The 15,887-nt window shown below is 38.6% G+C and overlaps 1 protein-coding gene across 4 annotated transcripts in view; it reads left to right on the forward strand.

Moving 5' to 3' along the window:
- Positions 1-15,887, forward strand: part of LOC306654118 (endophilin-A3) — a 578,788-nt gene that overhangs the window by 551,492 nt on the left and 11,409 nt on the right. For 3 of the 4 annotated variants that reach the window (XM_079127387.1, XM_079127380.1, XM_079127379.1), the window contains 4 exons: positions 4,031-4,213; positions 6,606-6,722; positions 11,277-11,460; positions 15,393-15,597. In XM_079127387.1, coding sequence (XP_078983513.1) covers positions 4,031-4,213; positions 6,606-6,722; positions 11,277-11,460; positions 15,393-15,597 — 689 coding nt within the window. Of the gene's footprint in view, positions 1-4,030; positions 4,214-6,605; positions 6,723-11,276; positions 11,461-15,379; positions 15,598-15,887 lie in introns of those variants that run through there. The other variant, XM_079127381.1, reaches the window with a different exon arrangement.

Raw genomic sequence — 15,887 nt, forward strand, 5'->3', positions numbered from 1 at the left:
GCATCTAGAAATGAAAAAAAGTAAATAAACAAAAATAGTAACAAATATTACTTAAAGGGGAATAAAAAATAGACTTGCCTCAGACTTCTTCAGAACCTTAAGTTCCACAGAATAATGGTCAAAATGAGCAAAGTGTTCAATGAAATGTGACAGCACCCTTCTTCTGTGTCCAGTGAGGCTGTATTTCTTGGTGATGGAAAGAGAAGAGTTCTTACACATTCAAGGACTCATAAGCTATTCTACTTACTGAACTACCTTTCTAGGAAAAATGCTTCAAGGTTCTCCACTGTCAAGTAAAAAATGAATCACAATTAGGGCATCAATCCTGGAAACCTTGTGATATGAAAGAAATGATGAGAAACATTAAAATAATCTAAAGATAGAATTTAGTCTCAGTTTTTTAAAGGCCTAAAACCAGATTGCAAATCTTGAAGACAATCTTGAAAGCTATATAATGAAAAGTAATAATGTAAAATGATCCAAAGTTTGAATACCATATTATATCAGAAAAATAAACTAAATGGGAAACAGATGTTGGGAGAAGAAGCTTCTAATTTTCTCATTCTAAAAGGCAGAGGGACTAGAGGATATACTTTTAAGCATAACATTGATAATCAAATCAATGTTTGGAAGTTTTGTCATTAACTTTTTTACATTTAGGGACCGGTAATACATTCAGTCGAAAAACAAGGTTCCATACCGTGAAGTCTTGCTCCCACCCCCATTCTCACCGCTCTGCTCTCCACTCTCCCACATTTGCACTACAGGATCCTCTTTGTAGTTATTTTCCCTGCTTCTCTAGTCCACATGAGGTACAGCTTCTCTGCTTCAACGATATCAAATGTCTGCTTTTATTGTAAACCCTTCTCTCCTTGTGTTGCAATTGACTGTTTTTCTCCACAGTACCCTTCTAGATTAAGTTCCTTGAGGAACTTAGTTCACCATTACAGCTTTAGCTTTAGCAGAGTTTCTCACATAGCAGGCACTCCATAAACATTTTTTGAAAGAATGGAATAGTGGCAATAGTTGTAATATATTTCAAAACATAATATGTAGCCAGAGCTATACTCAGAAGGAAATTAAACAAAATAAACAAATTCAACTAAATAGTCAAGACTTAGAAATTGTATTGTAAACTAGAAATAAAAGGGAATTTCTTGACATAAGTGTCAGAAAAATCATTAATACTCCCATTTAAGTTGGAAAACAGACAAATAATGGTCACTATCTTATACCATTGGGGCTGCTGTAACGAAAATGCCATAGACTGGATGACTTGAAAACAAAAATTTATTTATTTCATTGTAGAGGCTAGGAAGTTCAAGAGTGGAGTCTCATTCTGTAGGCTAGCAGATTCAGATTTGGAGTCTGGTGAGAGTCTGCTTCCTGGGTTTGTAGATGATGACCATCTTCTCACTGTGCCGTCATATGATGGAAGAGACAAGAAAGTTCTCAGCAGTCTCTAAATATGGGCACTAATCATTCACAAAGCCTCTATCCTCAGGAACTAATCACTTCCCAAATCAATGTTTGGAAGTTTTGTTTCTGTCTCCAAATACTGTTCTTTGTGTCTAGTATGTTGCATTTCTTAGTGAAGAAGAGAAAATGTACTTTTTTAACTTTTTTTCATTTTTGTACTGGGAATTGAACCCAGGGGTGCTTTACCACTGAGCTACATCCCTAAATCCTTTTTCTTTTTTGAGACAGGGTCTCCCTAAGTTCCTGATGGTCTCACTATATTGCTGAGGCTGACCTTGAACTTGTGATAATTATGCCTCAGTTTCCCCAGGTTGCTGGGTTATTGGTGTTCCCCACCCAACCTGCTAAGAAAAAGTTCTTGCACAATAAAGGGTTCATAATCTATCCTGGGGATTGTTGATTAGGTTTAAACATGGATTTTGGGAAAACACAAATATTAAGTTAATGGTAATACTTTTCTTTTGCTGCTGTAACCAGTTACCACAACTTGGAGCCTTAAACAATATTAATTTATTATCCCACACATATAGGTCAGTCAGTACAGTGTGACCTGAGTGCTCTACCTGGAGTATCCAAAGCTTAGTTGAAGGTGTTGGAGAGGCTTCATTCCTTTTTGAAGACCCTGAGGATACATCTACTTCCAGGTTCCTTCCAGCTAAATTCAGTTCCTTGTCTTCATCTCTCAGAGGCCATCTGCATTCCCTGGCTCATGGCCCCCTGCACTTTCAGAATCAGTGTAGTGATGGATCATGTCTTTTATATATGTGGAATTTCTCTCAACTCCTCTCCCGTCTTGTGTCTCCTCCTTTCTCTTTCTTCACATCTCTCCATTTCTTCTATCCTCTTCTGATTTAAAGACTCATAGAATTATGTTGGGCCTGCCCAGATAATCTCCCCATTTTAGGATCAGCCAATTAGTAAATTTAATTGTATCTGCAAAATCTCTTCACCCTGGTACTTAGATTAATATTTTTTTGAGTTGCCAGGAGGTGAGATCTTGGCGTGTTGTCTTTAGACTTCTGCCTATCACACTCATATCACACAAAGCCATGGGATTAAGGACAAAAAAAAAAAAAAAACCCAAGGGCAACCATTTCAGACTCAGATATTAAAAACCTCAGATATTGCATCTGAACATAACGAGGTTCCCATTCTTATTTCAGATTCCCTTTACAGTTAAGACAGTTGAAACCCAAAGTGATGGTCCAAGGCTGCCAAGGAGTATGAGGACAGAGCCTCCCCCCTGCCCCCACCCAAGGCAGTGCCTTCTGCACTACACATTTCCTCCTCTTCTTTGAATGGCAGCTGGGTCTTTCTCTTACCGTGAGTTTTGGAGCAGTCCTTCAGTGCCAGTATCAGTCTTTGGTTTCTATAAGTACACATAAGCATTTCTAAGTGGCTAGGTTTTCTGTAAAGCAACACAATAACTGTCCCAATAACCGGCTAGACATAGTAGATGGAAGAACTGGACCTGAAGTCAAAGCCTTACCAGCCTCCTTGGCTGTGACATGGAGCTAACAACCACCATCTCCCAGGAAAGAGGAAGAACTGTGAGGACCAAAGTGTCATCATGTTCTTGTGGCATGCATTTTACCTACTGTAAGTGCCTTCTCTGTGTCAGGATAATAGTGGTGACATCTCTTTTTGTTCTTGTCAGAAAGTTGTTACATTTTTTTTTTTTTTTTTTTGCATCCTCATCTGAGGCTGCCCCAGCTCTTAAGAACCAACAGAGGGCTGGGGATGTAGCTCAGTGATAGAGCACTTGTCTAGAACTTATGAGACCCTAGGTTCAATCCTCAGTGCTGGACACAAACAAACACCCAACAAAGACTCCTTGGAGTCTCAAAAACCACAGCCTGGGAAAATGCTAAGACTTACCAAATGAAGGGAAAAATTCTTTCAATTCCTCATGTTTCCCTCTCTGTCTAGTCCAGGGTCTGCAGTGTTGCTTACAGCCTCTGTACCTAATTATATTGACCCTGACTTAAAACTCAACATTTCTTTTTGTTCCCAGAAATTACCCTCTTTTACAAAACCATGAATGAACAAGATCTGTTTTTATCATGATTTTATATTCATCCTCAAGGAGGGCTGTTTCATAGCATCTGTACAGCAAACAACTTAAGATCTATCTACATTTGTTTCCCAAAAGCTTCATGGTGACAGCTCACCACTGGAAATTTCTCTCTTTGGCTCTTCCTCCATATTCCCCCAGCTTCACCAGCTCCTTTGCAACCACTCTCCCACTGTCCCAGCCAACTTCAAAATCCCCTCCCTTTCCCATACAGAGCAATACCTCTCACTCTAGCTTCTATTCCTTAACATATACATAAACCATTCAGGTGCTCAGGAGATCCAGCATTTTGCTTTAACAGGATTCCTATAGAGTTGCCATAGAAAGGCTGTAAAAGTAGAAATAGTCATTTTTCCTTTTATATATTTTAAACCCATTTGCTGACTAATAGACAAAACACTAAATGGTATTTGTCACATGATTCTGTGGCCCTGTTCTTAAAGAATTGCCTTTGTCATATTTGTTTTTGTTCCAAAGGTGTCCCTCAGCCTAATGTAACTTGGTTGAAGAGAGGAGGATCTCTGAGTGACAATATTTCCTTGCTTTTCAATGGATCCCTGTTGTTGCAGAATGTTTCCCTTGAAAATGAAGGAACCTATGTTTGCACAGCCACCAATGCTCTTGGAAAGGCAGTGGCAACATCTGTACTGCACTTGCTGGGTAAGTGTCAAATTCTGATTGTTGCTTAAGTGTTTCCTGTAATATGTACAAAATAGGGCCTGGTTTTGTTGATGCTGGAATTGAGGAGCAAATGAGATGGTACTAGATGGTTTTAATCATTGCTACTACTACCCTCTTCAGAACAAGCACTAAATTCTAACCCCTGTCATACTAGTTCTTTCAGAAGATTGTGACATTATTTTTGGTGCATTATAATTATACATAATAGTGGAATTCATTATGCCATATTCACATATTCATGTATCATAATGTGATCCATCTCACTCCCCAGTTCCTCCTCTTTTACATTAGGATATGAACTCTTCTACTCAGAATCAAGACTCTTCATTTCTTGCCTCTACATCTGTTTAACTTCTGATTTTTATTCTTGCTTGTTTGTTTTTGCAGTACTGGAGATTAAACCCAGGAGTATTCTACCATGACATCCCCTGAGTTATTTTGAGACAGTGCCTTGCTATATGGTGGCCTTGAATTTGTGATCCTCCTACCTTGGCCTCCCCAGGAGCTAGGATTATAGGCGTGTGCCAAGGAGCTCAGCTCCGATCCCTGTTGTAAGCTAACACTGAGCTCTGCTCCAGTCAAGATGATTTTCAATCCGGTGATCCAATATACGTGCACACACACACGTGCATTCACACACACACACACACACACACACAAACCTCTCTTCTCCTTAAGGTACCAGCATGCTGCTCTACCAACAGGAAACATCCTTCACTGCCATTCTCACATTGCCCCAAGTCTCCCTTATCCTGTGGATCAACTGAATTCCTACCTCCTTTGTGTCCTCTGATTTTGTTTGCCCTCTCCTTTCTCTGACTCCACCACTCAGTACCTGATTAAGTACTGATACACATTGCTTTCCAGTTGTTCCTTCCTTTATCTCTCTTTCCTCAATTAAATTGTAGGTCCCTCAAAGGTGAAGACCATATCTGGTATTTCTGCAACTATGGGGAAATAATGAAGTCTGAAGCATGCCAATCTGTTGATTCTTAAAATGACACACAGTTGGGTCAGTTTGTGATTTGGAGAAGGCCATAGCAATGTGTCCCTGGCACAGGGTATTAAGCGAATTCCTCCCTTCTCTTGGGGATGCTATCTGGAGCTCATCCAGCTTTTATCAACAGAATAAACTGCTAGAGTTTTAGGGTCCAGTAACTAACACCCCCCTGTTTTCCTCCATCTTTGGACTAATTAATCACAGAAGTTAATCAGATGGACATCAGAGATCATTTATTATTCCCTTCCATTCCAAGCACCTAACAGAGGTGTAAGTGTTAAATATGTGTTTCATGAATGAATGAAGTTGAATTATTGGAAGCACTAGTATGAGATTATAGAATTCATGTGAAAAACCCTTCTTCATGTTTTTCTTTGTGGCAGCTAGAGGGATCCAGAGATGTAAAGAGATGGGAGGCCTCTGTGCCAAGAGTTAGAACAGCTGTCATGCAGAGAGTGCTTTGATGTGCATTAGGAACTTACAACAGTTCAGGGTGGAGGACAGTAATTTTTAATCTGGTTTCAGGGTTGAGGCTCATAGAGAAATTGGACTAGAGCCCAAATATGTAGTCTCCACCTTCAGTGTTCTTCATTCTATCTCTCGTGGCTTTTGAGAATTGATCAGAAAAGCAGTAATGTACCTCCATATGGCTTTTCTCAAAGAGTCTCTGTGATCTTCTAACATCTTAGAACATAAGAGTGTTGACAGGTTGGCTGGGCCAAAGCTGTCTGGTTCTCAAATAACTTCTCCATGCTCCCTGTGAAGTCCCAGCCTGACTCCTTGTTTCTGCCCATCCCTACTCCTGAATTCAGTTCTGCCCTGCATTCCTTCTTTTAGAAATCTCCTCAAGTGAAGCAGTTCATGACTTTGGCCACTGTTCTGAGGGGTCAGGTCACAACACTCCTCCACCATCCTTTTGCTCCTATGCTTAAGCTTCATGACTTTCTCAAAAGCCTGCACTTCTCTCCATGTACAGCCCGCTGTGGAACATTGCTTGTTCTCCTACTCCCAAGACTCCTCTGGAGGGGAGGAGCTCTATCTGACCAATTTGCTTTTTCCAGTCCCTTTTAGAATTCTCATGAACACATTTTTTTCCATCTTGTAAGTTAGGCTAAAAGCCCTGGAAGGCCCTGAAGGTGCCACATGTTAGCACAGTGGATAGTGGATATCTCTTAACTAAACTTCCATAGTACTGTCCAAGCCCACACCATGACACCTCAAGGCCTAGGTGAGGCTGAGCATCCAAGAGTGCAGCATTCCATCAGTAATGGTTTATGTCCTAGTTGTCTTTAAGAACACCCCAACTGGAATGAGACTTGGATAATTTCTCAGTGGTAAAAAGTGTTACTTTTGGTTTTCTTGTTTTCTTAGAAAGAAGATGGCCAGGAAGTAAAATTGTATTTCCCAAGGAACAAAAAGAACATGTTCTCCGGGCATCTCACACCAAAATGAACAGCAGTGGTTCAACAGGAGAATCCCTGCTCTCAGGTCTGAGATTGTGACTTTTTCAAGAATTCCTGTTTGTGAGGCTTGTGTAGGAAAAGAATTTGGTTAAAAGACTCTCCATGTTTTTCACTTTGCAATATATAAAATCATTCCTAGGCATTTGGCCAGCTTTTTTCTTGCTCTTTAGTTTTTGGTGGTTTGGCTAATTGCTACCATATTGAAACATTTTTTTAAAAAATCTACTTCTGAGGCAGCCCTACAGAGTTCATATCCCTAATGTGCATCATTATTTGTGATAACGTAGATACTGATTTTCCAGTTGCAAAAATATAGCCAACTCAGTAAATACTAATAGAGGGAAGGTTTGCTAAGATTTCTAGAACCAATTCTTCCATTCTACTCTTTTCACAGATTTTTTTCCCATACATATTAATTTTGTTGCAAATCAGTGCTTGATCAGAAGAACTTTATCTAAATATTGTAAACTTGCAAATTCTTCAGAGGGCTAAGGGCATAAAGTAGAATTAAGAAAATCAAATCATGTTAAACCATTACTGATGAGGTCAGCTTTTTGTAGCTCAAAAGCCAGTAAATCAAAGAGGAACATGCAGAAACTACTTTAAAGTTCATGTTTTACTCTGTCATACTTGAACAATAGCAGCTTGTCGATTCCATATTACATAACATATTTTGTTAGTATATTATAGTTACAAATAATAGTGGGGTTCATTTTGATACTTTCATACATGGATATAATTTGCTCCATTTTTATTTCCATGTTTTAAATTTTGAGTAATACCTCTGACTTGCAAACTCTGTATAAGAGTACTTCAGGGATGGCTTCTGGGACATGTAATTTCTAGGCTTTCTTCTCCAGAGATGCAAGGGAGAAGATGAAAGATGGAAAACAGTGTTAAGCTATCAATCAACAACCCATCACATGTTACTTAGGACATCATTATCTAGAGGTATTGATATGACATAGTTCTCTTCTTTCAGATACAATACTACCATTATTACATGCACGGTTATTCATTTGACATTCAGTAATAATTTTTAAGTGCTTATTCTTCTCAGGACTGAGGATACAGAGATAACCTAGTTCTTGAGAAGCTCCCAGTCTAACAGGGAGGAAGTCATGTAAACATATTTTAAAGCAGTATAAAATATGCCATAATAGAAGGATGACCAAAGAACAATGGTAGCACTGATGGAGGATCCCTATCTCTTTCTGGAGAAGTCAGCTAAATCTTCATGTAGGTCATGATGTTTGTTCTGGGACAAGAGAGGACTTTTTAGTCAGACAAATGAGAATGTGCAAAGGCACAGAGAAGATGTACATGTTGTAGAATATGAAGATCAAAAGAACTCACTCAAATCAATTCAAAATGGAAAAAAATTGAATATTCATGAGGCTGTAGATACTGGTGAAGCCCAAACCTTTGCAATAGTCAAATTTGGTTTATTGGGACTACTACATCAATCTACCACCTCCTACCTACACATGTGTGCATAAGTGTATGCACACACATGGACACATTATGGAATATGCCAGCCCTTCAGTAGATCCTTACCTTAACACTTCAAAGAGACTAATTTTATGAGTTTAACAAATATTGGTTGAATGACTAATATCTAACAAGGTATTTCCTAGTGTTGAACAGGACAGCGTTTATGGACTTGCCATTCCAATAGGAGAGATGGACAAGAAACAAGTGGACAGATAAATATATGTAATATATTTCTCTGTGGCAAATGGTACCAAGGAATAAACATTAAGTGATGAGATACACAGTGCTTGTTGGTAGTCACTTTAGTAAAGACAGTCATGTCAGGCCTTCTGAGTAGGTGGTATGTGAACCCATACCAAATGATGAGATGGAGCCATCTACAGAAAAAGGTGAGGAAGAAGGAGTGTTTCTGGAAGAGAGCATACTGAGTACACAGACTGTAAAATGGGAGTAAGCCTAACATGCCACTATTTTGTCAAGGAACAGAAATAAGATTCATGTTATGGGGCACTGTCAGGGAAGAGAAGGATGTGAGATGAAGTTGGAAGTTCACTGAGGACCACATCAATCATGAATTTGAGGTTCAAGGCAAAGACTCAAGAGTCTCTCCAAATATGAAGAAGGCTAATGAGGAAATTTATATGGGAATGTATGGTGTGATCTACCTTTCAAATGTGTTTGTGTCAAAAAGCATTCTGTCATGTACAACTAATTAGAACAAATAAAAATTAATATATAAAAGCATTAACCATAAAACAAAAAATTATCAAAATTAGACTTCTTCAAATTTTTAAAGATCTCTTTAAAGACACCATTAAGCATATGAATAGAAGCCAGGTGTGGTGGTGCATGTTTGTAGTCCCAGCTACTGGGGAGGCTGAGGCAGGAGACAAGTTTGAAGCCAGCATGAGAAACTTAATGAGATCCTGTCTCAAATGAAAATATAATGGTAGAGCATCCCTATGTTCAATCCCCTGTAGTGAAAAAAAAAAAAAAGGAATATGAATATATAAACCAAAATCTGGGAGAAATATTGGCAGAACATATTTCTAATGAAGATTTATATCTAGACTATATAAAGAACTCATACAAGTTAACCGTGAATACCCTTACCCACCTCTACAACAGTGGCAAAAGACTTGAACAGATGTATCATAAAAGAAGGAATACAGATGGCATCAGGAGAATGAAGATTAAAACCACAATGAGATAAAATTTCACACCCATTAGTATAGCCCAAAACAAAAAGACTGACAATACTAAATTTTGGCAAGAATGTAGTAGTAACTGAAACTCTCATTTATTTAGTGTGTGAAATAACCACTTCAGAAAACTTTAGTAGTTAGTAATAAAGTTAAGCATACACCTACCTTGAACCCAGAAATTCCACTCAACAGATGTTTACCCAAGAAAAATGATAACTTTCACAAAAAGACTTATACAATAGCATTCAACCTTATTCAAAACAGTCCTAGATAGGACAATGAATTTTTTAAAAACTGTTATATTTAGAAACAGAATTATTCAGTAGTAAAAGAGAATGAACTGCTGTGCATAATGATAGAGTGAATTTCAAAAAACATTATACTAGTGAATGAAGCCAAATACAAAAGAGTAAATATTGCATGAAGTCCAGGAATAGGTAAAGGCAATGTATACTGATTAGAAATGAGTGAATGGCTGCCTGAGAAGGGAGGGCATTGATTGGAAAGAGACAATAGTGAGCTTTTGGGGGTGATAAAAATATTACATCAGATCGTAGTTATGTAAGTTCACACAATTGTTAAAGCTCACAAAACCACACATCTGAGACCTAAGCATTTCATTGTACATGAGTTATATTTCAGTAAAAAGCACATACAATTCTGAAGAAACATACACGTATCCTACCTTGAACTATCAAGGTTTCTTTGTGAAATGTGGCATAATAGAAAAATATCCAGAGTCAGACACATGTGGGCTCCAGTGACAGACCTCGGGCAGGTTACTTAGTTTCATTCAGGTTCCACCACTGCAAATAAAAATATCACAAAATGATCAGAAAGATTGATTATAAAGTACCTACCTAGTGTCTGTTGCCTGGGAATTTCTCAACAAATAGCTGTTAAAAACAAACAAACAAACTTATTAAGTAAACTGTAATCCTGAGGGTCTAACTCAAAATATATTTTATGGTTCTGCTTTGTGAATGATGCCATGTGCAATTTAAAAGAAAAATTCAAAACTCAGAAGGAAAAATTGGAAAACATTTAGTTAAAGAAATCATTCTAGTGTGTCAGACAGCCTGTGGATACAGGTAGTAGCTACCAATTACTTGTGATTATTACCAGAAAATCTGGCACTTTCTGTCATCGTACACAAATATATCATTGTCATGTCCTACCTCATCTTTTACCAAGAGTCAGCAGGGAAGAGAAAGGCTGTTTCGAATGGGGTCTAAAACAAAAAAGCTGTGATTGCTCAGGATGCTTAACTTCTACTTTTTAAAGGAAACACCCATTTTTTTACCTTTCCAGATGTTTCTACAACAAATTATTTATGCAACAAATTATTTAATATGAAGTTTTGATTAAGAATTAGTGGAAAAAGAAGACTGAGATTCAAATGCATCTTTAACTTTACTGTTTAATCTTCAGTTCCTGTTCTTTGTGCTAAGTCATCCTTCATTTCTCTGCCTGAACCACTTTTGGAAAATTGAGTGCGTTAGAGCGCCCCCTGGAGTTGTCCTCCTCTGGTTCTGTTGACTGGGCTTGAAGAATGTGGAGGAGGCTCAGGGTAGCTCCTCCCTCTCCTTGGGGTTTTCTAGCAGATCTACCTGGCCTAAGGTAGCCCTTCTCACAACCTGTGGTCCAAGGACCCTGTCCAATTGCCATGTCCATCAATTGTTGCAGTAAGTTAGTTGAGGGAAAATAAGATTTAAAGGACCCCCTTGCACGATGAGATGGCTTTCTCTGTGTGTGCTGCTTGAAAAACCAGATAGGCAGCTAATGAGATATAAGCTTATAATGATCTTTGGCTATGCCCTCTCCAGCCCATCATCATTTCTTATTTGGGACTGTCATGACATTTTATTTCCTTTCTACAGAGCCATTTTGGGAGCCTGGTAACTGGACACATTGTTCTGCCTCCTGTGGCCACTTGGGATCCCGTATTCAGAGACCCCAGTGTATGATGGCCAATGGGCAGAAAGTAAGTGAAGCCCTTTGTGATCACCTCCAGAAACCACTGGCAGGGTTTCAGCCCTGTAACGTCCAGGACTGCCCTGCAAGGTATGTGAAGATCTCTCTTGTCTCATCTGTACCCACACTTTTTTCTTGTTTTAGAAGACAGCAATTTGGACATAATAGCTCAATAGCTAAGATTTATTTAGCACTTACTCTGTACCAGACATTCTGCTAAGTGGTTAACATGGATTGCTTCACAATAGCCTATGAGGTAGATTTTAGTTTCCTGTTTGACAGATGGGAAAACTTCCTAGGCCCTACAGTTTTAAGGACTGGAATTTAAACTGAAATGGTCTAATAGTCTGATTTCAGAGCTTTTGTTCTTTTTTTTTTTTCTTTCAGTATTAGGGATATAACCAAGGGACACTTTAGCTGAGCTACATTAAAATTTTTGAGACAGGGTCTTTCTAAGTTGCCCAGACTGACCTCAAACTTACAGTCCTCCTGCCTCAGCCTCAAAAGTCCCTGGGATTACAGGTGTGCTCCACCATGCCCCACCTCAGAGTCTCCACTCTTAATCACTATGCAAATCTGCTTCCTGTACTCCCAATGCTTTCTACATTTTAAGGCTGCAGTGAGACTGATTTCATGGCCTTACCTAGCAGATAAGGCAGTGGACCAAACAGTTCCCTAGGATTGACCCCTGGAGCTAAAACCATGAAAATCTTTCCAAGTGATGAGTGATACAAATTGGTAATTAGAAAAATCCCCAAATCAAACTTTTAATTTACCCTGAACCCGATCTGTCTCAGTCTTCCAGATCTCAGTGGCTGTGTCCTACACTCCCCGACCCCTCTCACCTCCACTGGTTCTTATCAATTTCCATGGTTATCACTGGAGTCCAAGCCATCCTCATTTCTCACAGGGATTACTCCAGGAGTCCTTTGATTTTTATCTCTCTCCTTAGGGTACTGTCTTTACACTATAAGAATATTTTTTAACTGGATGTGATGGCATACACCTGTGAATCCCAGCAACTGGGGAGGCTGAGGCAAGAGTATCCCAAGTTTAAGGCCAGTCTCAGCAACTTAGTGAGGCCCTAAGAAACTTAGGGAGACTTTGTCTCAAAATAAAAAATAAAAAGGGCTGGGGATGTAGCTCAGTGGTAGAGCGCCCCCAGGTTAAATCTCCAAGACCACCACAACCAAAAAAAATCTTTAAAAACAAATTCATCATGATGGTGCTCATTGTTCTTAGGAAAAAGAACAGCATATCCCCAGCATTGGGGCCATGTCTACCTTATATGACTTTATCACCGGTATCTACAATAGCACCTAGCATACATTAGGTAGCTTAGTGAATATTTGCTGACTGAATAAATGAGTGAAGAATTGAATTTCCTTCATGTCTGGGTTTAGGTTACTACTTTTTCTCTTGCTTGTCTCTCCCAACCTGGTTATCTGATCTCCCTCCATGCTGGCTTTTCTGTCTTTTTTTGTTTTGTTTTGTTTTTAATAGTTGGTTGTGCTATTCTTTCCTGACTCAGAGCCTTTGCACATAATGTTCCTTCTCTCTTGACTTAATTATTACTGTTCATTCATATACACTATATATATATATACATATATATATATATATATAACTATTGATCTGGATGCCATTTGTCAAATATATATATATATATATATATATATATATATATATATATATATTTATTCAGGGAGACCTTCCCTGACCTTAGCTCTCCAAAGTAAGTCAGGTCCCTGTTCCCTGTGCTAGAATGTTTTTATATCTCTTTATCATTTTTGTAGCTCTTACCACAATGTCTTGCTCTGCACTAGAATATAAATTTTATAAGTAAACTCAGGACTATTTTTCTCAATAATTTATTCCTAACATTTAGCACAATGTCTGTCTCACCATATGCAAAATGAATTAATGAATGATTGAATAGCATAGACCATAGCAGATAATTGACAAATGGCATCAAGAACAACAGTAAAAAATAAATTAGCAAATAAAGAGTTATTTATTGAGTCCAAGTCCAAGTCCATGGCTGACACATAAACTCATCTTTTTTGTTTTTGGGTTTTGGTTGTACTGGGTATTAAACCCAGGGTGCTCTACCACTGAGCTCCACTTGCAGCCCTTTTTAATGTTTCATTTTGAGATAGGGCCTCACTAAGTTGCCCACGCTGTCCTGGAACTTGCAATCCTCCTGCCTTAGCCTCCTCAGTAGCTGGGATTATAGGCATGTGCCACTGGATCCAGCTTCAATCCTATTTTTCTAAGGGGAAAATAGAGAACTTAATATTATTTTCCTCAGTGCCCTTGTGCAAATGCCCACACCATATCCAAATACCTGTGCCTTGGAGGGGATTGGGAGGCAGAGTCACACTATAAAACAAAACAGGTATCTTGGGCATGCTTTTATAAGGGCTGTCAGTGTTGCAGGCACCCTAATCGCCATGGCTTCCAGGACCCATTGTGAATCTTAAAAGGATGATCTGTGCTAAGAGTCACCCCTCAGAAAGCTGGGAGCTCAAACTACAATAACTAAGGGGAAATCTGATCAGAGAAGGCTTCTTTATGTCAATTTTTAATTTTTACAAAGTGAAGAGAATCCACATTGAGAAAATGTATAAGCAGCCTTGTTTATTAAATATACCTGAGCCTTTGCATGCTCCTAGAATAAATAGAGTACTATGTTCCATACCTGTTGGAGACCACAGAGGTCCTCTAATACCCAAAATCTCTCTATGTCGAGGATTCTTAATCTTTATTTTGTCCTTTTTAGATATACATGACAGTAGAGTATTTTTTGACATATCATATGTACATGCATTGTAACTTATTTTAATTAGAATCCCATTCTTGTGGTTGAACATGATGTGAAGTTTCCCTGGTTGTGTGTTCACATATGAACATAGAAAAGTTATGTCCTATTCATTCTACTGTCTTTAAGGACCTTTAAGACCTTAACCTTCCTGTGCCATGACCCCTTCTGTTAGAATGGAGAAGCCTATGAATACCTTCTCAGAACAAGGCTTTTAAATATATAAAATAGAATACAACTGATTACAAAGGAAGCTAATTATACTGGTATATATTTATTGAAGTTTTTTAAAAATGTGTGATATAGTAATAGATTTGCTTCTCTATTAATACAATAAATAATAAAAGCTAGCTGTACTTTAATCTTGAAGTAGTAACCAATATAAATGATGTTTTGAGATACCTACCACAGTTGTAATGTGATATGCAAATACCTGTGGCTTCTATTAACAAAATCACTGCATTACTAATACTACTGTAGCTGGTGAACTACATTTTTATTACTGAAGGAAATACTAAATGTTCGTTAGACGTAGTAACTAAACACATGGTCCCCTGGGTAACCATGAACCTCAGGTTAGAAATCTCTGCTTCGTAGTATCCAAGCAGCTTAGACATCTTCTATGACAAAGCACTCAATATCTCAAAAGAGTCCATGTCCACATTTTATCACCTGTAATCATTAAAGCATGATCCTAGGGTCATATATGTCTATAATTCAATCCCAGCTCTGTTGTCAGTTTAGTTATATGATCCCAGCCAATTTACTTATAAAAATTGGAAGCACATGAAAATGACATAGGATAACATGTAAATATCTTATAGAGCAAAAAGCACATAGGTGCTTACGAAGTATTTGCCTCCCCTTGGTTTCAATGAGTTCAAATATACCTTTTTGAAATGTCTACCAATTTTGCCCTAGCTTCACTGTCCAGGACCACACAAGTGACAGCTCTCTGTAAACTTGAAGATTGCTCTGCCCCACCCCCTTGTAGATCATCTCCACATGTTGACTCTGTTGCTCCCCTTTGTAAAAGAAAATCTGAGAAGGTTGGCAGTTACCTATGCTGCTCCCCCTTCCCACAGGCACATGTGACAGCCCTGAAACAGTGTCAGGATCAACTTTTTTTTTTTTTTTTCAGGACAACCTGTAAGGTCTGGCATTCCAGTCCTTACTAAGGTTCTGTAGTTTTTGTTCCTAGGTGGTTCACAAGTGTGTGGTCAGAGTGTTCTACATCTTGTGGTGAAGGATTCCACAGTCGGCAAGTGATATGTAAAAGGACAAAAGCCAATGGAACCGTGCAGACAGTGTCTCCTAGGGCATGCGCCCCTAAAGACCGGCCTCTGGGAAGAAAACCATGTCAAGGGCATCCATGTGTTCAAAGGGTCATCGAGCCAGGGAGCCAGGTAGTCTAGTGTGTTGACAGTACTATCTATAATCACCTCCTTTTTCCTAATAATTTGGGGATGGGTCGGAATCTGGTGTCAAAAATAAATGTATTTCTCTGTTCTCAGTGTCTGCATTTGGAAATCAGTGACTCTGTCTTCCAGTAAAAAGTGAACCTTAAAGCAGTGGTGCAATAACAAAACCTCAAAAATAGATGAAAAATAGATGAATTTAGTACTGTAGGAATAAGAGCAGCCTTCAAGGAAGGAAGAGGGGAACATGAGTGCTATCTGCACAAAATCTTAGAACT

Source organism: Sciurus vulgaris (genome assembly GCF_902686455.1).
Source record: "Sciurus vulgaris genome assembly, chromosome: 2".
Taxonomy (NCBI): domain Eukaryota; kingdom Metazoa; phylum Chordata; class Mammalia; order Rodentia; family Sciuridae; genus Sciurus; species Sciurus vulgaris.